The sequence below is a fragment of the Lipophrys pholis genome (assembly GCF_963383615.2).
Source record: "Lipophrys pholis genome assembly, chromosome: 5".
Classification (NCBI taxonomy): domain Eukaryota; kingdom Metazoa; phylum Chordata; class Actinopteri; order Blenniiformes; family Blenniidae; genus Lipophrys; species Lipophrys pholis.
Genome location: NC_137628.1, coordinates 23037608 through 23064995, shown reverse-complemented (window position 1 = coordinate 23064995; position 27388 = coordinate 23037608). Strand labels below are relative to the sequence as shown.

Genomic DNA, 27388 nt, shown 5'->3' with positions numbered 1-27388 from the left:
CTTTTATGCAAAGAGTCAAAGCATTTATTTTCCCTGTGAGAAGTTGTGTGAGCAGAGGACTGTCTCTTTTTCAAGGTTTGTTTTGGGCTGAAATTTAATAAGTTTTTTCTTTTTTTTTTTTTTTTTTGGAATCCTGCAGCGAGTAGAGCGCCGTGACAGTCTACCTTTTGATGTCATTAAGCTTGGAGGCACTCCTTATTGATTGGCGCATGTTTGCCAAATGATTAAAGTCCTGTCAGTGTTTGATCAATTTTAGATGTCGATATTCAGAAATTCCAGCGTTTCTCTGAGGATTTCTCATTATGTTAAAAAAAACGTACAAACATTGATTTACCATGCAACTGTCACGCTATTCACCGTTTCACGGCTAACACATTGCACTAAGCATGTAAAAATAGGATGTATGGTTATAGAACATAAAGCCAAGAATGTGGTTGGTTTCCAAGTCTTCAACTAAAATTTAAAAGGTTTATTTAGGTCTGAACAGCTTTGGGTCACTTGGTGATGAGTTCCTCATAATTTCGGAAAATCTGACAAATATTAATAAAAGTATCTCCAGCAGCTGTTGGATTATTTTTGCTTTCAAGTGCAAACCTGAACGTATTTGTTGATGCCAATTAGTGGCATCACGTAGAAGTCCTTTAACCTTCTGCGTTGCATCAAAGGTACATTAAAGGATTTTTTTTTTTTTAGATCTGCTCTCAGCATGCAGCCTGTCAGTTGATGGCAGCATTACACTTTTATCTTTCCACATGGTGCAGGTTCTCTGAAATAGGAGCATATTATTAGGGCTCATAGATAATAGTTGCAAATGAAATTGGAATTAACCTGTATTTCTTTCAACCAGTTTCAGCATGCAGGAGGTTTACATAAGTTTTTGTTTTGCATTCATATAATTGCATTAGACTTTTGCTAGTCTGAACACTCTTACAGATACAACGCAATCTGTGATTTACACTAACTGTCGCCACATTGTTTTGGATGTACCCGATTCATTTATCAATCTGAATTCAGCACTCTGCGGTGGGATCTTTCATTTTTCCGCTCAGCACATAGACACACATTCACACTGACATCGAGGCCACCTCTAGGGTGGAGAGTGTAAGTTGTGACCCTTTTACCCCTGATCCTTCCCCCGGGGCAGTTTATGTGTCCAGTATTCAGGAGGTGTGCCCTTCTGACTGCTAATGTCCCCAATCCAATACTAGACAAGGTTGGAGGGTCATCTTCCATTCACACACAGACACACTGCCTGTCACTCACATGCACTAGTCTACTCTGCTGACTGCTAATGCGCTGCAGATCCTCAAGAGTTTTTTTTTTTTTTTTCCCCTAACGTTCCTGCTCCCATCAGCCAACCTCACCACAGTCACACTCGACTCACGCGCACACACACATGTCCACTGCCTAGTATCCACCTTAACAAACCCCAGGATGATATAAACAGGTGGACAAATATGATTCGGATGCATAAATCTGAACAGAAGGGAAACCTTAAATTTTAGGATACTGAAAGTAGTATGACTGCAGTAATTGCCGTACTGGGACATACTACCAGGATGTGGTTTTATTTGGCTTGAAATAGCCTGTGAAGGTTTCTTGTTCTAATGCGCTTCAGCCCCCTGATGTTCTTCCTGTCATTTTCCCACAACAACACCCACCTAAAAACATTTTCCCAGCTGCCTCCCCCTCATCAAATATCCCTCCAGGCATCTCTGCCAATGTACTGTTTTGCTTAGTGAGCTTCCCAATTTAAAGCCGGAGAGCCATGTTAAGTAAGAGCGCTATGCACATGCAAATCTGACTCATTATATACAAACTGATCCATCATTGCTCACTGTGTGCATGTTGCTTGCTATTGTTTCAGATTGACTATTGTTCTCTGGATTTATCTCCTCAGGCACTCTTGTTAGCCATTTTGTAAAATCTCCGCTTTGTTGTGTATATGTTTGCACCTGGAATACAGATGTTTTTCCACTGCACAAGATCTTCCACCTGTGGGACACGTTACTCCTGGGTAACTCCTCGTTCCCCTTCTGTATCGGCGTGGCTATACTGCAGCAGCTCAGAGAGCGTCTCCTGGCCAATGGCTTCAACGAATGCATTCTACTTTTCTCTGACCTGCCAGGTAAGACTGTTGTACTTTATGTGGACTGATCTATATGCTCCCATCTTTCTTTCTTCATTTAACAACTCACCCATCCCACATTTGAAAGCCATTTAGACATATCATGTTCTGTCTTCTCTAAACCAGATTGAAAGGTTGTCCATCTGTGTCGGTTCCCAGTATTTCTTGCAGACAGTGTTTCTTTCCTCAGAGTACTGATGTGTGCTGATGTGCCTGAGTTAATGATATCCTGGAAACAGACAGCTCTGCCCCCCTATACAGACACACTCCTTCCTTGATGTGCTCTAGGAGCGCCTCATACTGCTCTGCATCTGTTAAACAGTCAATCTGTGCACCCTGGGAATATTCTGCTCACAACCTCTACGGCTGTTCAACATTTACATCATCTTTATTCAAAGCTTTCTGTCCGTTTTTCTCGTCTTTGTGGACTGCTTAGCCTCTGTGGTACAATATAATTAATTTAGCATTAACTAGGAGACATAACTGGCACAAATACAGATTAGTCATGCGAGGAATCGAGATATAGAAACGAATCAAAAAACAATAAGTAAAGTCATGGTTCAGCATATAAATGTAAGGTGAGCAGTCTGCCTGAGGCAGCTACCTGCTTTGCTAATGCCAAAACACAGAGGCATTTTCTGAAATGCTGCACTAACAGACGATGATGGCATAATGGTTGGAAATGGGATTCAGAGTGAGTGAAAAAAAGCGTCTATGCAATAGGTTTTACAATTCGTGAAGATATATTTCATTCAGTATGGCTGTCTCTGTCCTGTCCTCCACCACCACCCCCCACCACCCCACCCCCTCCTTGCAATAATTACAAGCAATGAAGGACATTGCAAATCACAGTTCTTTAATATCTCCTCACGCCACTTAAGAGTCATGTTACCACAAAGCAAAGATGAGATGTGTGAGAAGAGGAGGTGGGATGACGCATATCAAAAAGAGATTTCTGAGTAGGTCTCACTCATTTTGAGTTACACAAATGGATCAGCTTATTCTTTTCATTAAGAATTACCGTACTTTCCAGACTATGCATTGAACCTGATTAAAAGACGAATCTATTTTTGCAAACATAACTGCACCGTCAATAACGCTCAGCCAGCAGCTGCTGTTCAACAAGTCATTAACTGGTTCCTATATGATTATTCTAATTTGGTTTCTCGAGCATGCAAATAAGAAACCCCTGCGCCATTGATAGCTTTTGCATGAGATGAATGCTGGTTTGATTATGGACAAAAGGGAAGAGTTTGTGGACGGCATGAAAATTGGAAACAAAAGAGGGCCCTGTGAAATCTTCAGAAAAGCTGATATTTAAACTTTCACTTTGATTCTGATTATATACAGTACATTAAGTTTGTCAGTGACACTGTCAATTATAATGAAACTGCAGCCTCAATACTGTTAAATAGGGTGGCAGTTGCATCATGTTGTGACTGCCTTGCTGGTAGGGATTGCGCCTTTCCCCCTTTTCATGTTTCCTGTTGTTTGGTGTGACACATCCCGCTTGTGCTCAGTGTCTTTTTGCTCTGCTCTCGTATCCTCCTCTGCTCCTGTTGCTGAGTGTGTATGAAGGTGTCTCCCCCAGGTCTGTGCTTTGTCAGATTCATCAGTCCAGTCCAGGCCTGTTCTTTCCTGCCCGTCTTGTCCAGTTTCCCTGTATTCCTCATCTGTGTCACTTGTGTTTATCCTTGCCTTTTTTCCCCTCAGGATTTGATTCGGTTTTGGACTTTGGTTGTTTTGTTTCCTTTTGTGAAGACATTTTTTTATTTTATTTTATTTTTTTCAATTAGAGACATCCCTTATTTTGAACCAGACTCGATAGCTCCATTTACATCTGATTGAATAATTTGTCCCTTTTACGTGGCGTGATCAGATTGATATGCAGGTTTATACGCACCAAGAATATCATTCGATCCAGTCAGTGGATCCGTTTCATAATATTTTGCACTGTGGCATTAGCTATTTCGGACATATACAAACGATCTCTGTTGTTTCACATTTGTCTCTCAACTCAACTCGTTGTGCTTTTTTTCATTTAAGAAAAAAAAAAAAAAAGGATTATATAGTGATGTTTGGTAACGGATATCCACACAAAGCCCTGACAGTAAGACATCTGATGTGCTGATCATAAACAGGTTTACAGCCTCTACTCTTATCCAATTGAAATATCGATCACATCGGCTCCAATTTTATCAGATAGAAGTGTTTACATGACCCCATCTTAATCGGATTACTTATGATCGAGGTCAAGGTGACTTTCTTTATACCCTGAGGTACATTTTTAGTGCAGCAGCAGGAGAGGACATCTGTATACACGAGGACGTTTAAAAACACAAGACAAATACAGAGGACACAATGGCATACAACAGAGATATGGTCACCTGCTTCGGATTTCTCATCATGGTAGCATGTTAAAAGCCAATTAAAAGTAAGGTTGTAAAGACCAGTATGTCATGTGCTTACACAAGCACAAGGAACTCGAGACTTAAAGGGATCAATGTAACACAATGCCCACATCCTACTGCAAAAAACGGGTTTAAAAAAAAGACAAATCGTTGTCCAGCAATGACTCTTGATCCAATCATAAATCTTTGGTCAAAACTGAAATTTGAATGTGTCTTGACAGTATAGTGCCAAAACCCTAAACACAGACAAGTTCAGTATTTTTGATAGGTACAAAAGACATTTAAAGACACGAGCTGGATTTCAGAAATGACATAAATGGTACCAATAAATCTGACAAGGGTTCTCTCTCATCAAGTACGCCTCTGTGTTGGTTGTTGTTACTTGGCTGGTTCAATGTGAGCTATTTATAAAGAAAACTAGGAGTTTAAACAACTTCGACCACCAAAAACGACTGATTTCATTGTGCAGATCTCAGTTTGTCAGACGCTGACATAGTGCATCTGGTTTTTTTGTTTTTTTCTAACTGTATTTGCCACACAATGAAGACACAGTGTCCCCTAATGTGAACCTTTTTAATGTCTCTTTTTCTTCCTCACAGTAATTACTACAGCAAAGTTAGATAAGGTGCGAGAGCAGCATTCATAATGTACATCTTCAGAAAGCACTTCTTGCTGGAGGATAGCTCAAACAATTTCTTTAAAAAGATCCATTTCTGAATGCAACTTCCCCTTTTCTTCTTCCTGAAAGGCAGAATGACATTGGGATTTTAAAACCAATAGAGACTAGGACGATTTGTCCGAAAGGGACACTGAAGCACTCTGTAAACTTACAGCCCAATTTTAGTTTTTGCCATACTTCACTGTGTTTTACTTTTCCAAGTCCAACAGATCCATGTGATTGAGATAGAAGGCAGAGGAGAGACAGTTCTCCTTATAAAGGTAAAATATGTTGGCCTAAAGTGACAGTCAGCTTCTTTGGCAAAATTCCCTTTGACTGACTGCTTCTGCTTGTTTCTGTATTTCACTGCCAGTCTCATTATCGCAGCTTGTGTATACCTGAGTAGTTCCGTGTGGTGTCTGGCGCTCTTTCTAAACTATATTAGGACTGAATCCCAAGCTATAGAATTGCGTCTAACACGGCTTGTTTACTTAAGCCCCTGGCCATGTTCGGATCCACGTTCAATTCAACTTGTGACAAACACTTACTGCAATTTCCACCACCAACCCTTTTAACAAAAAAAAAAAAGCCACCCACATTAACTGTAATCCATCTTGAATAATGGCTCAAAATGTAAAGTTGACTTCAGGGGGCTTCAGATAATTAGTTAGCTCATTCTTATTATGTCACTGTGTTGATGCATTTATAATGTAGGATTCAGAATGCACACATGTATACGATTGTTTGGATGAATAAATAAAATAAATACGGATACTTTTGTCCATGTATCAAAAATTGGCACAACAAAAGAAGTCTCTCAAGATTATATCAACAGTACTTTACCAAAAGTACTGTTTTTACTGTGTTTAAATGTGTTTGAAAAGAAACTGAAACCATTACAAGTAACACTTGTTGATGATACTAAGGTGTCATAAAGGGATAATTTTATGTAACTACACACGTGGCTACACTTTTTTTCCCAACTTTTAATATCAAATAGTGTATAATTTGATAACTACATCATTTATTACGTACATTCACATTTGTGTAATGCAAAACAAAGACAGGTTTAGCTTTGTGATAGAAATGAATTATTCAGGTTGTTTAAAGGTGTCACAGTCTTTGTAAAGAGAATAGTTTTGAAGGTCACTGTCTGCTCTGCCTCACCATATGTACACGCACACACACACACACACACACACACACACACACACACACACACACACACACACACACACACACACACACACACACACACACACACACACACACACACACACACACACACACACACACACACACACAGATATTCTGTGATTTGTGGCCTGCACCTGCTCCTTTTTGCCATCAAGAGTGTAGAATTGATGTCCTCATGCAACTGTAGCTCAAATCCATTTGTTTCAGATCAGACTCCACAAGCGTCACGTGATTGTATCTACAGGAGCTGCATGTACCCCCCCCCCCCCAAAAAAAAAAAAAGATTCCCTGTTGCTTACTGAATAATAGAATAGGAGAAATATAGGATCTACTTTGTATGGAGCGCAGATAAAAAAAAAATGGGTATAACAGAGAATACTTCTGAATATGATTTTCAATGACAATGCCCTAAAAAAACACAACATCTTATTCAAATGACCAGTAATAGATAAAAGATGCCACTCAACAAACATATTGTAGTTACAACACATACTCATTACTTATCAACTTTTGTGTGTCACTCATTGTAATCGACTCATCATCAGGAATTCTGTCAATTGTAGCTTTTGCATGATCAAATACTTTATTTAATGGGGGTAACTGTTTAAGGGATTAAAAAGAAAAAAGATAAATGGTCTACATCAAGCCCTTGACTCGATATAAGGTTAAGACAGACATGTGAACTTTGGGAAGATACATAAGCAGAATTGACATTGATTTGATAAAAAGAAAGACCCCCTCTTGGTTTCTTGTCTGCAACTGTCAAAAAAAAAAAAAAAAGGTAACAGTCAAAATAATGTCGCAGGACAGTGCCCCCTTAAAGATTCAGATTCCCATCTTTCCCTCCATCCAGGTAGTAAATGGGCCTTGTGATGATAATTGTCACTGACAAGCCCATTACGCATAATATGGTGAAGTCCATAGTTGCCAATAACATGAAGACGAAAGATCCAGATTCAAAGGAAGTGTTCGGTATGTTTGGTTCCCACAGTGGTCACTTGAATTACATACACTCTTTTTACATACTCTCGTACAAATGTCTGCACGAATCTTTAGTCTGTGAAAGAAGACGAAAGTATTGCTGAATGTTTCTACAGTGACGGCAACTTCTTTGATTTAAATGGCACTCATTATTTCAGAGTTTGAATTGGATAAAAAAACCCAAACAAAAACAAAGCAAAATGCGAAACAGGTAATCTATGCCGCAACATTTTGCCTCCGAGTCAGCAATACATCTCTGCTTGCCATTTGTTGGCAATTAATCTCTTTTTGTTGATTCCCATTTGCTTAGTCTTGTAGCCTGGAGTAATCTATACAGCTCTCTCCTGTTCGGAGACTTCATTGATTCACAATGGACCAGAGAGGCTCTCCGGCTGACAGGAACCATGTGTTTACTGATGATGCAGCGGCATTTTCCTTCACGGGACATTAGCATCTGCTTCAATGAGCCGAGATAGGCACAGAACTGATGAGCTCTAGTTATAGACGTTTAACTCTGGGAAAAAAACAGGCGTGAGTTACTGAAACTGCCGATGGCAACGCTGCACCCAGAGACACCCTGAAAACAACAGGAGCAGAAGGAGAAGTGGAACATTGATTGTGAAATTCAGGAGTTTTTTAGTGAGACAAAGTACGTGCATACTATAGGATAGATGGATAGATACTTTAATTCAAGAGCGGTCACAGGTCCTAATGTGGACGGTGAAAAGTAAGCGAGGAACGAGAAGCAACAGGAGAAAAACAACAGTCGGGGACGAGGTTTGTCAACAAGGGGAAGGAGCACAGGACCACATCCTAACAACGGGACAGAAATGAGAGATGGAACAGATATGAGATATGAAAGATCCCCCCAAAAAATTATGAATAAGGAGAGACTGAAAAAGATAAACAAAAAAACTAAAGGTGAAATTCGAAGCATTGCAACATTCACATGAATCACTCCCTCAAGGTGCCGGTCTTCCCTTTGACTAGGTTTAAGACAATTTCCTCCACAGCTCAGTTGTCCTTGCTAGTTTGAGAAGGTTTGCATTGACATTTTTCAGCACACAGTCTACTTTTCTTTTCCTTTTGTTTTTTTAATCGCAAAGGTACTTTCCCCTATCAGTACCCTGTAAATGATTGGTGGAGCATTGCTAACTTAATACAAGACATGACAAAACCATTGTACTGACCAGGTGTCAAGTTTTTCAGATGACGTTTTTATGTTTTTTCAAGGGCGCTGAATGTCGTGCGCTAATATCGACTGGTGTCTCGCACAAAAATGTTTCAAACATGAAGAGGGGGTGAAATTGATTTGCTATTTCCAGCTGAAGAAACAACGACTGGTGAATGTAATGGTTCACGCTGATATCCCAGTTAGATGATAGAAATTCAGTTGTTACAATGTGGCTTTTGTCAAACTGGACATCAAATATGGTCGTTGCTTTTGATTAATTTCTACATACATAAGTGTGTTTCTGTAATTCGACAGAAGAAAGTCCTCAATACCAATGTTAATAAGATGTGCCGGCATCGTTTAGCATGGAAATGCTTGTGATCACTGTTCTTGCAAAAAAAAACGAAACTTGAGTTCGATTTGACTTTGTACGTTCTTCCTGTGTCTTCATGGGATTCATCCAAGTACCCTGAATTTCACCAATAATCCAAAACTAAACTAGCCTGCTTGAACCATGCACTGTGCTATGAGCTCAGACTAGTCAATGGTAACTCACACAAAGTGGACTTGAACACATCTAAAATACTTGTCTGGCAGGCCTTTAGTCTTGTACTTTATTGTCTCTAAATGGGACCTGACTCTGAGTTTCATGGAGTACAGGGGTGGGGAAATAGTTTTCCCAGGGATCACCAGGCTTATAATGCCGAGGTTTAATATGGTAGAAGATGGGTAGAATGACAAACCCCCATTAGTGGACAGTCACTGCTCATGTGCCAACCATTGTGGCTAATAACACTACTGTCATTATGCAGTGCAGTTGAATAACTAATATAATAAAAAATGGAGAAACTAATTGCTACAAGCGCTGTTATTTAGCTGTAAATTCTGTGAGGAATTGTCTTATTTTTATCGTGCCTTTGGTAAAACATTGAGGGAGGGAACACGAGACTGCAATAGAGGTTCTGTATTTATTTTTAATTCACTTAGAGTCTCGTCTTCATTAATGTCACGTCTATCGTTTACTGAACCAATATCTAATTCCACAAAGCCCTCGAGTTGCTCTTGACTAATCATGCTATTCCACTATTTGTGGTAACAAGTCACAGCCCACAATCAGTACCTATACATAATTACTAGAATGTAATTTCACCTGACAAAAAAAAAGAAAAATTGCTCCGGAGCAGAATTGGCTGTATTGGAATGCCCAGCTGAGCCCAGAGCTTGTTAAAGCCACCATCAATCTCCTCTTCCTCGTTTCTGCCTCTTTTAGCAGGGGGGAGTGATTGCATGCAGCATTGATGGCTCAGGGGAGGGAAAATGTGTTTCCCTGAACTGCTTGCAAGCCAGCCGGTGAGGAATCTGAGACCACCAGTGTGTTTTTCACTGGAATGGACCTTGTAACTTAGTTTGTAAGGTCCCGGCCCATGAGGGCTGACAGCCCCTTAACCTTGACACTGCTGTGGGATAGAGGCCAAAAGATACATCTCCTGTATAATTTCACTTAAGCCTCGGCCAGGTGCGGGTCATGCCAAGGAGCACTCATTAGCCAGGCTTCCTTATTAGCCATGAAAGAGTGGAATGAAAGAGAGAGACTGTCGGTGTGACTACTTGTGAAGGAAAGAATTCCTAATTTACCCAAATCCTTGGCTAATCCAGTGAGTCCCTGTTCTCTAATCCTCAACACAAGAGGCAGGAGGAGGATGGCTGCTGCCTCTGCTGCAGCAGCATTCAAGGGAAGAGAAGAAATGTAGCTTTGCATTGAAAACTTGTTATGGTCCAAACGCTCATATGGGAAACAGCAGCTGAAGGATGAGCATCTGAAAGAGCCACCGGCCCTGGTGGATGACTATTTAAAACTATTAACGGCAGGAAAATGTCAAGGTCAAGCCTCACACTTCTGCAAGTGAACCTCCCACACTGCATTTACATATTCTGAAATTCTTTATCTCAGGAATGAATGACTTTCATACAGCAGGTTTCATAATTTGACATGTTGAGATATTTGTAAACTATTATCTTTCAATAGTTTTATTTTTTTTAAATTTTTTACATCAAGTATTTTAATAATGAACGTCGGATAAACAGGATGAACTTTAATCATTCTAGTCATTCCTTACCTTTGTTTTTTTAAACCACATCCATTAAGAGTAATTGTTTGCCATTGTTTTTATTGAATGTTGTCAAATTCTCAACCACAGTGGTGATATTAGAGGTCCTCTAAGCCCACTGTTAGTAGTCAATCTCTTGTTTTTCTCCCCGTTGCGCAGAGATTGACATTGAGCGATGCGTTCGTGAATCCATCAACCTCTTCTGCTGGACTCCCAGGAGTGCTACATACCGACAGCATGCTCAGCCACCCAAAATCACCGGAGACAACGGCTTTGGGAAAGCAGCAACGTACTACTCGTCTGACTACCAGGACATGCCCAGGACAGACCTGGTGAGTTTTGACCCATTCTCAACACATTCTGTGAATTTTAAAGTCCACCGACATTTTGCTTAGCAGCTTTCTAAACTTTGACTAGTGCGGACCACTACATTTTATTCTTGTCAAGATGTTCGTTTTTCCTCGTCTTAGTGCTGTAAAATTCAATCACTGGTCCAAGGTAATGTGCTGTCTCGTCTAAGCACAGTTATTAGTTTGTTTGAAGCATTACCTTGACACAACACAGGTTTAAATTAAATATATATGTAAGAGAAGAGGCTAAGTAGTGCAAAGCACTTAACACAATAGATGATTATTGTCTGCTGACGTGGAGAGCGGTCACCATTTAAAAAAAAAAAAAGCCACAAAAGCATCAGCCACACTAATCAATTACCATTGTGTTACTGAACAGCTCCACCACAAACATATGTCTTTGTTATAGCTATTTATTTAATGAACACAGCTATTTTTATGTTTTGGAAATAGATTAAATCACCATGCTTTTAATATATGTATGTATTTATTTTTTTAACCTCAAGATGTATTCAGTAATATTCAACTATGTACAATGGACGTTTGTTCCAAAGTGGTTAAAATGACCTTCCTCCTCCTCCTCCTATCTTCTGTGGAAACAATTCTGTATTGATTTTTGGAAATAGACTTGCGTGGTTCACAGAAAAGAAGCTGTATGACTCTGAGAAGATGCCAGTTCTTCATGTCTACATTTTAGTGCCGTAATAGCAAAGAAATGAATGCACTGAGCTAATTTCATACTTTCTAAGGTTCTAATTATATTCTGTCAATGAGTAAATTCTAATGATGTCATTCGTGAAAATAATATGGCAAAAAAATGGCAGTAAAAGAACACAATCAATACCAGCCCCTGCAGTGCTTTTCTGGGTAATATTCTCTCAGTAACATTAATTATCCGTGTAAATTCTTGCCATGTCAAGTTTGAGATGATGCAAAGACAGACAAAATAGATGTAAGATTAAGCTTGGGTTCTGTTTAATAGTAGGATCAGAACATTTCTCAGAATCTCCACAGGTCGTGGTTTTTCTCTTCATGCATCCTATCTGCAAATTATATCCAATTGAATATAATTTAGTGTAATTTTATTTTATTTCGAATGAGACTTCAAAAAGCAAGAACACTGAATTCAGTTACCCCTAATCTAATCCTGCAGGAGAGTTCATTTGCCTTGAAGACGAGTTTGTGTTTGATGTTAATTTCATTCCACACGTAGTGACACATGCTTAAAACAAACCAACATCACAGACCGAATGTTGAGTTTTCGGGGCTGTTTATCGGTGTGACTCTGTCTTTCACACAACACTTTGGTTCAGTTTCGTTGCTCAGCGCTGTTTGCCTTTCACACCTGAATGCATCGTGTCCAGAAAGCTCACAAACACTCTTGTCAGCTCTATCTGCTGTGTGCCCAAGTGATTGCTGTAATCGTTCTCATTCAGCCGAGGCTCATTTGTATGGACAGTGGGTTTGATCTTTGGTCACACCTTTGTGCACCCCACCTTTTACTTGGGGAAACATTTGGGCAGGAGTGCGCCGTGTTGAAATGTCACTCTTATAGCTGGAGTGACCACACACATAGAGAAGACACAGAAAACCACCTATGCTAAAGAACAAAACAGCCAGTAAATCCTGTTTCATTGTGTATATTAGGATATTGGAAGACAACCTTGATAAGAATATGAATATATCTGTATAAATGACATACAATAGCACAAATAAAGGCAGTTCTGGTGGTTACTGTAAACCTGTTGTCATATAGGCAGCGGTGTGTTTTCATGGTTGTGGTCTGCTGGGGAAAGATTATTAAAAAAAATAAATAAATAGATGGTCTTGCTGAAACTGCATGACAGGTACGTTCCTCTGTATGTTTGTGCTACATGCGTCTCTGTTGCCCCACTCTCTAATAAAAGCACATAATGCTGTGTCAGCAGATTTTCAGCCCGAGTAGTAAACGTACATCCATCTCACTGGACAGCCGCTGCCCTCTCAGATTGGTCTGAGTGACTGAATAACAGAAAACAAGCTTTCCTTCTCCTTTCACTCACCACCAACAACAACCAACATGAAAATGCAAACACAGCATAATGTGTTGGAAAGTGGTGCAACTCCGTCTCTCTGTTTCATACAACTGGGACAAAAAAAATCAGTGTTTGGACTTTATGATCCTTTGACTGTTTGCCTGACGTGAGTTGCGGCTTTTGGATAATAAAATCTCAATGCTTTGGCCACTAGGTGAGTGTAAGCCCCGCTTAAACAATCAAATAAGTATGTGGTACAATACGAGGAGGGTTTATGTCCACCCATATGGATGAGCAGATGTTTTCCCAACAGCTGACATAGCTGATCTTTCAACAACTCGGGAGAATGGATGTCCATGAAAAAACAGGAATGCCTCCAGGTTGCACTGACAACATGAGCATTTGTAATTTGAAAGGGTAAAACATTTGGTAAATGGGTTAAAACAGTCTGTCAGAACATTGCTCTGTAAGGTTTCCATACGTTGTCCTGGGCTTCCACACAATCACAGAGGCTCATCTGCAACATGGACACCATGCGATGCAGTCACATGAAGGATCCCTGCAATAAACTGGAACATTCTGACATTTATTAAGTCAAGTGTTGTGGACGGTGTGTCAACAGTCGTCCCCCCCCCCCCCCCCCCCCCCCCACCCAGCACAAGGTCACAATTTATCATGGGAGAAAAAGTGACCAAGGTGTTGCATTAACATTTCCTCGTTTTGTCGATAACTGTGCTTCAGAGAAATAGAACTTATTTAATAGCTTGTGGAGATTTTAAACCTCCGCTGCGATGCAGATGTTGCACACTGGCTTTCAGGTGGTTCAGGCTCAGTGGGCAGAACGTGTCATTTCTAATCCCAATAAAGTCCCCCAATCCCTGTCCATGTGTCCAACCTCAGCGTTGTCCATTAGCCTTTACATGTTCATGCCGGTGATCAATTCACTGTGTTAAACTGTCATTGTGCAAAGTATTTTGTCAGCATTTTGGATATCTGTGCATGGATGCATTAATTGAAAAGTGCTTTGTGAAGAAGTAAGTAATTTTACTGAAACGCAAACCACTTTGCTTATATATCACTTTCAGCCACTTAGTCATTACTTTGTTTGAACTCAAACTATGTGCTTTGTCAGCGGAAAGAATCTTGATATCGGCCATATTGTAATGTGGCTGTGTGGTCAGAATAAAATCTGTGTCGGTGTTTGTCCTTCTATTTCTTGAGGGCATCCTTCACATTACGCCTCGTGAGATGTTCCACTGGCGTCTCATGGGTTTTTTCTCATGGGTTTTTATGTGGAGCGTCTTCAGCTGCGGCCTCCTCCTCCCGCACAGTGGCCACCGCTTTCTCCTGTTCAGCCTTGGTGATCTCCATGAGGAGGTTCAACTTTTTGTCCTCCTTGCTCTTTTGGCTCATCTCAACTTGGAGGTTTTTACAGTTGAAGAAGTTGATGTGTAGAGCATCTGTCAAGTTGAAAATCTGCTCTTTGGCATAACTTGAGGGAGAGACTTATTATCTCGTTCCCACGCGTTATTATTATTTTTTTCTCTAGAGTCACTCCGGGACTCCGTGTTCGCTGTAGATTTCAGAAAGCCAGTACAGCGTCTCCTCCACCTCGAAGGTAGCGATAACGCCGCCCCCAGCTGATGACGTGTCAGGTCCAGCAATGATGTGGGACCAGCTTAGCACCCATTTAGACCCTGATAGGCCGGGGCTTTGGCGGCGGAAAGACAAAGAACCGGTGGTAAATCTGGCCCCGGTCCCGAACTAGAACCTGGTTCTTTCTGGTGGAAAAGCCCCCTTAGATGCTCAGAGCTGATTGGCTGGTGCTGATTTAGGCACTGCTTCAAAGAACCAGAGCAAGTTGTCATAAGTACCAGCTTGTGAGCAGCTAGAGCTAGCAAAAAGTTAAGAACCAAAATTAATTAGGTCGATTATTTACAAGTATGAGTCTGAATTTGAAACTGTTACTTTCACAGAGAAACTGATTGGTAACTTGTGGTAAACTGAGTGACACGGTGACCAAAAGTTTCTAAGACTCTCATAATTTGCAGCTTTACCGGCTTGAGTGGTAGAACTTCTACCTTTGAAACTGCATGACCTGTTTCAATTCCTATCATTGAATTAATTGTTTTTTGAATTGATTTTTTTTTGGTGGGGGCGTCGGCTGTCACCAAAGCTGTAGACATATATAAACATACTTTCAGTCAGTCATTGACTTCCCCATCAAGCTTTCTATTTGTGTTCAATATGTTCAGTGAAGAGTTTGTTGTTCTGTTCTGGTTAACAACCAGCTTTATGCAAAATGCATGAAAAGAGACACAAAAATACTGCAGAAGGTTTGATTTTGCTTTTCCAAGGCTCTGGTTTAGCCTCCTCACTGCCAGACCAGTTAAATGCCAAAGAGTCAGTAAGCACACACTGTCCATCGTGACATTTAAGTCAGCATGCCATGCTTCATCAGACCCAACAATTGACAAGCACCATGTTTTGTTCAGCTGTTTTTCAATATATTGCATTTCAATATTTGCATAATATCTGTATATGTGTATACATATAGTATAATGCTATATGTGTATATAATGATCAAGGTGAACTCAGCCACCCAGACAAGGCTGTTCATCTTCATGGTGCTGTCCAGCATGCTTATACAAGCTCTAACTAATTCAGTGGGTTCAAAAAAAAAAATTAAAAAAAATTATCAAAATTCTATTGAATCAACCATCCTCTGCTGAATCTGATCCCAGCGTCTGACTATGGACGACCCTCTTCAGGGCACCAATTCATCAGCGCAAACAAAGTAAATCTGTTTTTCGGTGCATCTGGTTCTCTGCATAAATTGATGGTAAAAATCTATTTTAAAATTCTCATTTAAATCACTAGAATAGACGGACACAATGTTTTTTTCAGCTCAAATCACACTCCTATTTTGTTTTTCTTTTCATTTTGGGCATTCAAAATTCACAGTGCAGAAATGTAAGTGAAGCTGTGGATTTCAAAACTCATGAAGCCTCCTTTTGGGAATACAATAACCACAAACAGTTGAAGGAGCAGCAGACCAGATTGTCGAGAATTTTCAGGGGAGAAAAATGGCCCATCATTCGTTTCATTTTTAATATAATCTATATCATCATGAAAATCTAGTGTAAATGGGCTTGGGGGGTAATCTCACTGCTTGTTTATTGGGTTAATGCCAAAGACATCAATTTCCTTTGTCCAAAGATCACCTTCAGTATATTTATTTGGACGTTTGGGGTCATTGTCATGCTTCGTGGCCCATTCTCTCCTACACCTCATCTGGAAAATCACCAGCATCACACATTCTCCTGTTATATAGTTTGATAAACCTGTGATTAATATTCCTCTCTACATGCTGTGCAGCCCCAGAGGCAGCAACGTAGCCCGATATCATTGCACTCCCTTCATAATAATTCACTTTTGAAATGATTTCATTGTATTTGGTTAACAGCAGTCTTGTTCTCTCTTGCTTGTGTGTTTTCCCTAAACGGTTCAACTTTCAATTTAATAGTCAACAAAATACTTTCCTTTTTTGCTTCGATGAAAATCTTTGAATCTTAAACTTTTCAATATGTGATGACGCAGACATACAAAAAGATTTGAGCTTGCTTTTTTTTTTTTTTTTTTTTAATGGGAAGTACTGTTGATTTCAACAGATGTTTTGTCTTCAAACAGATGTTATCAATCTCATTACATTTTACCTTTATTAGTCTGAACAGGCAGATCTTTTTGAACTGTGCAGGTGCGTTCAGTCACACCCTTCAATTACACTGAAGCTGAACTTAGTGACTCATGCTTTCCCTTTGCAGAATGATCTGCTGTTTTTATTGGAGCTGATATCAATAGTAACTTTACATTTACATCTGATGGAGTGCAGTTTGTACACTTCAAGGCTTATAAGCCAGCTGGAGCTGGATTTAGAGTGAACAAAGTAAACTTTTTCCTGTTTTCACTGCAGCTGTAGGCTGTAGTTCGGTTGTTATAGTCCTATATGTTGCTCTATGTCATGGTGAAGTTGGTCTACTATGACTGATTTAATTACAGAGCATGCAAAATGTGAAAATCAATATATTTGTAAAGTAAAACATCAGGGGAAAAAGCAACATTTTCAATGAGAAATATCTAATTATTGAGCGTGGCCGTGTTTTTGAGCCTCACTTACTAAATTAATTGAGCCTCATTTACTTAAGTTGTTCATGCAGCAAGAACCACAAATATCTTGGCGACCTTGTGAAACACATATCTAAAGGGAGCATTCATTATGGAATAGTTTCTATGGTTTTTTAAATCGGTAATTAGAAATCAGTTTAGGAAAATCGTCAAAGCACTTTTTCCCAAATTTTAGTTCAACAAGTTCATCATCACGATTTTTCAAAGAGAGAAGGTTTACTTTTATATATTACATAGTTACCTAGTAACAAGCATAAATTGCAGAGATGATAATTCATTTAGATTGACTTTATTGAGTAGGTTCTGCAGTTGGTTTTTTTTGTTCAATTTCATGCAGCAGTTGTTTGTCATCAGAAAATAAATTGTCAGTGATGATATGAATGCTGCTGGTCTCTTTTTTGACCATGATAAAAAAAAATAAATGACTATCGGGTGCTCCGTTGATGATTCAGGAGATCAGAAAAAGGTCATTTGTTTAAACAGTGCACACTTCCCTAAATCTCTTTTTTACACTTCACTTTTTGCAACATGACAAAGCTGCGACTCAAACAGACAGTACGACTGTCAAGAAGGATAATGGACAATTTCCTTTAATCACATCATGAAGCAGATTCTTAAAAATGTCAAATAATAAGTATTTACTATGAACACGAAATATTTCAAAACAGGAAGTATTGCTAATTTTGCCTGTCAAGTTTTACTGTTTTACGAGTGTTTCAGGAAGGGAATGGATTTATTCGGCCTCATTATACACTGATAGGCTTTTTGAATGTGTCTTACTAACTGATGATTTGAATGAAAAAAAGAAAAACCACCAAAAGAATCGTATTACGAATGTGTCGAGTCATTATGATTTGCACCGGGTAAAGTGTTCTAATGATTTCACATGATTGTATATGTCTTTTATTGTGGTTTTAGTAGAGAAGCTCAGGTTCACATATAAATACTACATTTCTTTTTAAAGAAAGGATGAATGAATGTACTTTTCAGGACTAACAGGTGTCTGGCCTGCAAACTGCCGTCTTCACTGTTGGGCGGGTTGAAGTATTTCAGCTGGCCAATAGAGTCAGGGGCTCAGACATTGTATTTCATGGATGGCAGCACCTTGGCATTTAACCTACTGGTCATGCAGCTGGCCGTTGTAATCCTCCTTTGTTCTGTAAATGGCTTTCATGCAGCGTGCAGAAGTTCATAGATATTGCTGTGAGCATTTCTCTGCCATTAAATGTGCGTACTAATGAATGGATTTACTGGGCTGCTAAATAACGGTCATTATCTCTATGTTGTGAAAGGACTGTTGGTGTCCTTCGGGTTTTTTTCTTCTCCATTTTTAAATTTAAAAATGATTTCATGGCTTCTGAATGTCATACCAGTATAACACTTGGTCACCACTGCAGAGCAGAGTTCAGTCCCCTGAAGCCATGCCTCTGGCAGGCTGCTTTAATGAGCCAATTTGGCAGTTCAGGTACAAACTGGCAAAGTATCCGGCTCCGGCTGCTGGTCGTCTGTGGCTTTCGCTGTGTAGTAATACAGTTTTTATAGCAACGCATAATCTAATTCTCGTTTTGGGTGTGTGGGATGAGCTCTTTTTAAAGGATGGTGTAAAAAATATTAATACAGAGGGGATTTCATTAGCGCGGAAGCCATTCAGATGGAATTTCAGGTTTCTTGGTTTTAAAGGAACCATAAATTCCAGACACTGTTCTTTTTGTCCCTCTTGTGTCATTTTTATGATTATCCTGATTCATTATTCAAATTTAATGCAGAAATTCTGTCACCGTATGTACCTCTATTCTCTCCCTTTTTATCTGATCTCTTGTGACTTCCTCTCTTGTAGTCTCGGGAGCCTCTGGCGCTGTGTGACCTGAAAGCAGAAGTATCTCCCAGGATCTCAGCTGAAGACTTAATCGACCTTTGTGAACTGTCACCGGGCGGGCCAACCAAAAGGAACAAATCTGGAAAGCCAAAAATTGTTGCTGTGGATATTCGCAGCGTCGAAGAGTATCCTTTCTGTGTTGCCATGAAAAATTCTGAATGTCACACCCGCTCTTTCAACATTTCTCTCACATGTAAACACCACACTCGGCTTGTCCTTTCTTTTCTGCTGATGCAAATCAGAACGTGGCGCGCACAAACTGGAGCCTGTTATAACCGCTTTCCACTTTTGTCAACCAAACACAACAAATGTTCAGCAATAATTTAACTTGACAAAATGGAGCAGCTTCTCCAGTCCCACATAACACATTTTTCCGGGGTGTGCAGAAGAGAAAACCTGCTGCAACCTGAAGCTTTCCTCTGCTTAAGATGTTTTTTTTTTTTTTTAAATCACCCTTTCACGCTTCAAAGGACAGCTCCCATGGAAAAGGGTGTGATGCAAGACGTGTAAAATGAAAGTCTCTCTTGGAAGTTGTTTATGGCATTGCATTTGATTTCAAGTGGTAAGCTTTGTAAAAAAACAAAATAAAAACAAATAAAAAATACTTAGTGGTGCAATCAGGCCAAATTTACAGAAATAATGTTAACGTTTACAACTGAAAAGACAAATGCTTTCATGGCTCATGAGTTAACACCAGTCTTCAAACTTTGAATTGTATAGTATAGTATAGTATAGTATAGTAGTGATAATGCACCTATTACTCTATCCTATCTCAGCTAGATGGACACTTAACAACACTCAATGTGAATATTTATCAGAAGTGCATTTCAGTCTCAGTATTAGTGTTAACATACTGCATTTTCAGACTATATTCCCCTGTATTGGGATATATGGTCGGTAAGAGCACCGTTGTTTATTTTGCATTTGCAAGCATGTACGCAAAACTACTGCTTATAATAATTGGCGTCATATTCAAATTGACAGACATGGTTTTCCTGTCAGGTGGTAGTCCATCAAAATCTGTAAGTCTGGGGCGTGCCGGCTGTACCTGTAGGGGTTGGGTGTGTGTGTGTATCTGTTTTCCTAAACATTTTTTGTTTGTTTGTTTTGTTTTGCCACGGCACCCAGTTGGTACTTCTTTGGCTGGGGGCTGCTTTTCTTCTGCTGGTTCCTCGATGCGTCAGATTTGTGGTGGTCCCGGGGGCATGTGGTTGTCTGGTCACCATGCTCTGGGGGATTGTTGGAGTCTGTGATGGTTTGTGTGAGAACCCACTTGCCTCCTGGAGCAGAACAGTGCCTTATTGCCTGATCCACCTGCACAGGCACACACAATACACACACACACACACACACACACACACACACACACACACACACACACACACACACACACACAGTGATATCGTTGTTGTTTTTGGTGTCGTTGTCACAATTATGCGCGTCCTGTCTTTTTCTTTCCACGGCAGCCTCGGCAGTAATTCTATAAAACATCATGGAACAAAAGTAGGAACTGATCTCTCCCTTGTTTACATGAAGTGCATTCAATTCTTTCCTTTTTAACTAAATAATGCAAGTCGCTGCTCTGCATCAGCCATTTGTTTTGTTTTTTTCAATGGTTACTTATATTTCCAATATTCATTGTCCTTGTTGGGGTACTTCACTTTGCTACCACATCCATAAACATGCATTTGAGGTTGTATAATATCACTATATGTATGTCAGCTTATGGGTGAGACTGTGTGTGCATGGTCGTCTGTCCCTCAGTGTTTGTCCTGGGATGGATTGGGAAACTTTTCTGGGTTCACCCTGACTTTGCCTCTAGTCACTTGGTATCTACTCTTGTGCCGTCCAATCTTTAGCTTGCTCATCATTTTTAGCTGTTTGGCTAACACAGACACAGACTGATATATTCACGCTGACTATGCTCACTGTCCGCTGTGCACAGCCTCTGTGACATTGATTTTCAATGTTATACTTGCATAATAAGTTCAGTTCAGTTTCCTGTCTGCACCACACAAGCTGTAAGGGCAGACCTCAGGTATGTCGGGTACTGTTCGAGATAAACAAGTTCTTTAATGTTACATCACATTTGGACTTGGCGCAAACGCAACATGCGTTTGTCATAGGTGATTAAAAACAAAGTACATTGTAATCAACAATGAATTATGTCCTTTTAACCATAAGGTCATGGCATTCACACAGAAACAAGATGTGTACACAATTTCACTCGTGCAAGAAGCCCTGACCTGCTGCTGCTGCTTTTCAAGGTTTTTAAGATGGAGCTGAAGCCACACAGACTAAAAGAGCATGGATTCCATCAAAAGAAAGTAAGGGGAGATTCACAAGGGATGAGCTGCTCCAATTATCCGGTGCCAGATTCCGCTTCATTCAGATAGTCTATCCAGCCAGACATCCTCACTAAATCCTGCAGGCTGAGAGATGAGTGCATAAAGCAGCGAAGGAGAGCCTGGGAAACGGAGCAAAGTGCCACCATCTGGCATTGTTGCAGTGCCATGATTTCTTTTTTTAGTTGTCTTACTTATTTGATAATTAGTTTGTTCCAATATTCATCCATTACAATTATTTAACCTTCCTATTAGTATAACTGATGTAAGGGACAAATGTGGTAAATCCAGCTTTCCAGTATAAGGTTTGAAGATGATCTCAGTACACTACAATGCCCGAAGGGAAAAGCTGCATTAAAATCCCTGGTGCAATATATGTATACTTTAACCTTAAAGTGTTTCCTTTTTTCTGGTTTATCTTTTTAAACTGTGTCTCATTAAAAGGCTCATTTGTTTGCAGGACCACAATATTAAGCATGGCTTTCATATGCGTACAGACACTGATTGTTCATAATATGTGTTTCCCTTAAATATCCCCATTGGTTCCTTCGATGAAGCACTTACATTTTTTGTTGCAACCAATAGCATATTTATTCCTCTTTTCATAGCTCTGCATAAAATTACAGCGCTACATAAAGACGTTGATTTTGCTTTTGCAGAATCTCGTGTAATAGCCCAGGAAACCTTGAATATAAAAATTCAAAGCTTCCGAAAAGAGAGAGCCTCAAACCTTCAGCTCATCAGTGGAATGGAGATTGTCTAAGAGGTTAAAGATCCATTAATCAGTGAGGATTAGTGGATAGAGTGAGGATTCCGAAATAGCATCTCCTCAAGCCTCCTGATAGACAGAGCCTCCTCAGGCCGACCCACATTGACAAAAGGGATTTGACCACTTTCACAGGATTTGCCAACCCTTGTTCACCTTTATTGTGATCTTAAGCAAAGCTGTGTTGTGTGTGTCTGCAGTCACAAAAAGTGGATTAAATTAAGACCTCCGTGAAGTAAATCAGTGCAATCTAGATTTAGCCGTCCAGGGCGCCTCTTCATTGCACTTTTCTTAAAAACGGCGTGCTTGTGCTTGTACAGTGTCAAAGCTAAATGTACCACAGCAGGATTTGTCAGCTCCAGGATTATATACCACATTACATAACATACTGACTGCCTATGCGCCTGTAGGAACTGGAATGGGCTGGTGAACATTGTAATTTGCAGCACTATTGTCTCCACTCAATGGGACATTGTCCTTTCCTAAGAAGTTATTTCCCCTTTATATACCACCTTGGATCTGTTCGCTGTCTTTGTGTCAAATCCCTCACTAAGCTCCTACTACTTTTCTTTGTCCTTTGTTTGTTTCTTTTCTTTCATGCCATCTCTGATGAAAACTATGTTCCTTCACCGCGCCGTCCACAGCTACAGCCGAGGCCACATTTCTGGCAGCATCAACATTGCCTTCAGCACGGCCTTCAGCCCTGACGGTGAGCTTGTGCAGTGTCCCGCAACAGGAGTCCTCCAGAACTACCGAGGACGCGTCATCGTGGTCATCAGCCACGCCATGAAGAGTGCCGCCTTGGTGAGCAAGCAAGTCGAGTCTCTCCCCGTGTGCGGCATGTCAGCACAAACACTCGACTCTGGAGAAAAATGTAAACACGTAGTATTTACATTGAAATCAAGCTGAGGCTTGTAAAAAGGCCCTTTTTTTCGCCAAAGCTTTGATTATGTTCAGCCAACTTATTTTTTCTGATCAGTCAAATGTCTTTTTACGTCGTTCAAACTTTTATTATACAGCAGCTGTCATGCAAGTAAATACAATCTAAAGTGCCTAACAGACGAGGCAAAACGGGTAGGGACACGAAAAAAGTCAAAGGGGAGACATTTAGGGAAGAAACGCAAGCTTTAAAAACATATAGGAAATACAGTGATGCAAAGCTGAATGAAAAATCCTTTCAAGACTGCAAATAAATAGATACGCTGGCAACAATTATAAAGTCAATGCAAAACTGGTTTTGGACTCCAGGAAAACTGAATTTGAAACACAAATATAAAAAAAAATGGGAGAAAATAAAATACACAAAAGTCATTTAGAGGAAGAAGATAAAAAAGAGCTCTTTCAAATAAATGTCAAATTTTACAATATAACAAGTATATGATAATATCAGGAAAGTGTCAGAATTTGCAGTAGTTAAAGACAGATTTGATGGCTATTTGTTAATAATTAAAGTGTATCGACCCTTCTGTAACCATTATCTCAATAATAAAAAAACCAAAGCAAAAGTTATCCAGACTGATTCCATACAGTCGTGACAAGGTGAAAGCACACACACTATACCATTGGAAAGCCAAATCATTCCACTTTTAAAATGGTCCCACATTCATAAGGAACATGCATTTGTGGGATGAGCAGTGCAGCTGCTAATGAAAGGTATACGGTTTTCACTTCAGGGCTTTTTTAACAGTTGTAAAGGCGCCGCATTATTAGCCACATTCATTAATTCCCACACAGATTCTAACAGCTGTAATATAAGGCGGGCGAGGCTTCACCCACCCATTGGGATCAATTTGGGTTTTAGTGACTTGCTCAAGAACACTTCAGGAGGAAATGGAAATGCAGTCTTGGTGTCTGAGTGACACCTTTGAGAATACGTCCTGCTCCAAGAATTTGCTTCCTGTGTTTGATTGATCTGCATATGGCTCATGTAAAAGAGCAACCTGAAGCTGCTGGAGTCCTGCCATGGCCACTGAACATGGGGAGAAATATTATGATCAGCAATGAGTCCAGATTTTTAAAACAACACTTGCGTCATTGTCAACGTGTGGAAAAGACTTTACTGGCTGCTTCACAGATACAGTCACTCTTTGGTGAGGCAACCCCCGTCACTGGAAAAACAACACTTGTCATCATTGGAGGCAGTCTTAAAGAAAAAGATTAAGAAATGTTGAGATGAGATTCTGCAACTACTCGTTCCAATGGGATCAAACTTCCTACTGAGCAGGGTTGACCTCGACCCCACTGAACACTTGTGGGATCAACCGGGATGTGCTGCTGGTGGCGAAGTGACCAACACAACCACTTTGGCTGATTTATCACCCATCATGATTAAAGAATGTGACGCCACCCCAAAGCTGTGGGTTCTTCCACATTGTGCTCCTGTTTAATAAATTAACACATTGGTTAACATTCATCCAGTCCAACAAACACCACAGAAGAGCAGAGAAAAGAAAAAAAAAGCAGTTTGGCATTATCAGATTAAGTTTGTGAAATTGTTCATGGACATGACACACCGACGCATCCCACAAATGAATAGCCCTTACAAATGTCACATAATGTATTTATGTAAAAAAAAATGTATTCATCTGTACCTCAGTCATCCTCCAAATGGATCAATAATTGAATCTTCATTCTTCTCGTATCGATCGTCGTAGGTGTCATTTTTCTTTTCCCTGTAATTCCGCAAATGTGAACTGTGACTAGAAATACACCGACCTCAAAACCATTGTCACCAAAGATATACGCTATATACGCTCTCAAGCCAATATAATTTTAAGAAATCAGAAATGTTCTTTTTCACCTGCAGCTTCACAGCTGACTTGGCAATATCTCGGGTTTTGTTTGTAAAACTGTGCATTCTGCCCTCACACAGCCAGATTTTGACGAAAGAGCCACCACATTTCCCTCCATTTTCAAACTCGTCCAAGTGACAAGTAAAGTGTGTCGTCTTGTATCACCATGATGTAGCTGGATGGAGGGACTGCCTCCTATCTGACGCTTTCCTCCTCCAACCTTTCTAAGTGCAGCGATTCGCTGTTATTTGTCTGACATTCATTTAAGAACGTAATAAGCAGAGTGCTCTCTGTGTCCCAGCCCTCTTTGGTATCACCTTGTACATCCGGCAGAGTGCAGCGACGTCCACGTCGCTTCCATATTTCGAAAGAAATATTGTTCTTCAGCTTCAGCTCCATCCGGGAGCTCATGACTTTAAGCTTCCGCTTAAAGTCCACTATCATCTGCACTATCAGATTTTTATTGTATTTTATTATGTTGTGTTTTTTAGTGTTGATTTTTACTTTCAAAATGTCTTCATACAAGTGGAAATGCCAGCTTAATTAGTCAGATGTCCTCGGTTCAAATGTTTTAGAATTATGTGTGTATGATCTGAACATGATGTGCATGTTGCTCTCTGGTTTCCAGGGGATAAATTCTACTGATCCTCCTATTGACATTACATATAGCATCACCATCACATGTTGATGTTTGTGTTTTTGGGAGTAATTTCTCAACAGCAAATAGATGTATTGAACTGAGTAACGTCCACAGATCAACATCTCCCTCAGGTGGAAATTAGTGAGGAATTCAATTTAATTCAATACAAAATGTAAAATCTCTAAATGAAAGCAAATGTGATTTTAAACGCACACATCTTTTTGCATAGGAATGGGGTTTTTTTGTTTGTTTGTTTTTGCTTAAAACTCTCTGGTATAAAATTGGAAACATCAGATGACAAACCCTCATAGATATTCCTAAATCTGCTTCACTGTCATTTTAATGGTGGTAGAGGTATTTGAACCTGGGCAAACACTGGGTGGGTTTCACTCTGGTCTTTCCTGCTGTGACATGTCGACATGCCTGCTGTGAAAAGGCTGTTTTCCCGCCGCAACAAATACGAACAAATAGGAGGAATGTTATTGTAACCTTGGAACAAACTGAAGGACGTTGGGTGCATTCTAGTGTTTTCAGACGTTTCTTTGGTGTCTCGGGTGCAGGTCATTTCAGGAGAGCGGAAACGGAACTCAATGTATTCTACAGTGCTTCTCTTAATCAGCCACGAGATCTGCTTGGGAATTAATTTGATCCGAAGTTTGTTTTGAATTAGCCCAATTCCTATGAAAGCCTTTTCATTTCCGTGTGAGATTTACCTCCATTGCACACCAGAATCAAAACATTTAAAAACTCAGAAACTGTCCAATGTTTTCTTCTAGTTTTGACTAGTTTGACCCCGTCTCACCCTGTCGGTGTGTCCTTTCGAAAGACACTGAGCCCCAAAGTCACTTCCAGAGAACGTTTGAGAGCACTTTTCATCTCGTCATAATTGTGTGAATGTGTGCACAAATGAGCGAATGGGACAAATCATGTAAAAGCACTTTCAGTGAGTCGGTAAACTCCTTTTACAGTTTGCGCACATTCGTCTTTTTTGCAGTTGGTATTAATTTGTTTGCTCGAGTTGATTTCAGGATTCAGAGTCAGGAGGATAATAAAAATTTAAAAAATATGAATCAGACATGGGTAAGTGGCGGCCTGTTCGCACAAGTGACTCCCTTGACCCTTTTTCTGGCTCTCGACTCAGTTTTCAAAAATCTATAAATCATTCAGCTTATAAAAGATTAGGAAAGGCGATCATTTTAAAAATATTTAAACCAGAAGAAAATTGCATTTGCTTTGTGAGTAGTATGTTATCAAATGTATTCAGAACTTAAAAATGCCCACATGAATGCATTGAATGTTAATTTGATAAACTACAGAAGTATACATTTTGTTCTTCCCAAACTATACGTGGCCATTACTCTCATATTTCTCCTGGCAGCTGTGCTCTGCCCACAACTTGTTTCCCCCCCTGGCTGAAAGGATAAAACATTTGTGGCCGATCCCTGATGATATACGATATGAAACCTAATACCTGGCAACACTAAGCCCCAAATCCAGCTGAGATTTTAAAAGAATCGCATATCGTACTGTTAATGTCAGTACTCAATAGATAAGCACAATGTCGATGAAAAAAATTTGTCGAAACATCAGCCTGGAAACATTGTCCCTGGGGGCCTTGGCACAGTCTCACTGAGCTGTGGTCATGGACTGTCCATCATTTCTCCACAAAAGACACTAATCCCCATCAGCTCACAGCAGCCTGAACAAAATCTCCTTTTAAAATAATCAAAATCTGGATTAAGCTGAATGTAAAAATCCCGGA

General features: G+C 40.0%; 1 protein-coding gene across 1 annotated transcript in view; it reads left to right on the top strand.

Annotated features, from left to right (window-relative positions):
* The window catches only part of tbck (TBC1 domain containing kinase), a 42219-nt gene that overhangs the window by 11833 nt on the left and 2998 nt on the right, over positions 1-27388 (top strand). The window contains exons 22-25 of the mRNA XM_080463223.1: positions 1967-2128; positions 10817-10989; positions 19045-19208; positions 22839-22998. Coding sequence (XP_080319349.1) covers positions 1967-2128; positions 10817-10989; positions 19045-19208; positions 22839-22998 — 659 coding nt within the window. The remainder of the gene's footprint in view (positions 1-1966; positions 2129-10816; positions 10990-19044; positions 19209-22838; positions 22999-27388) is intronic.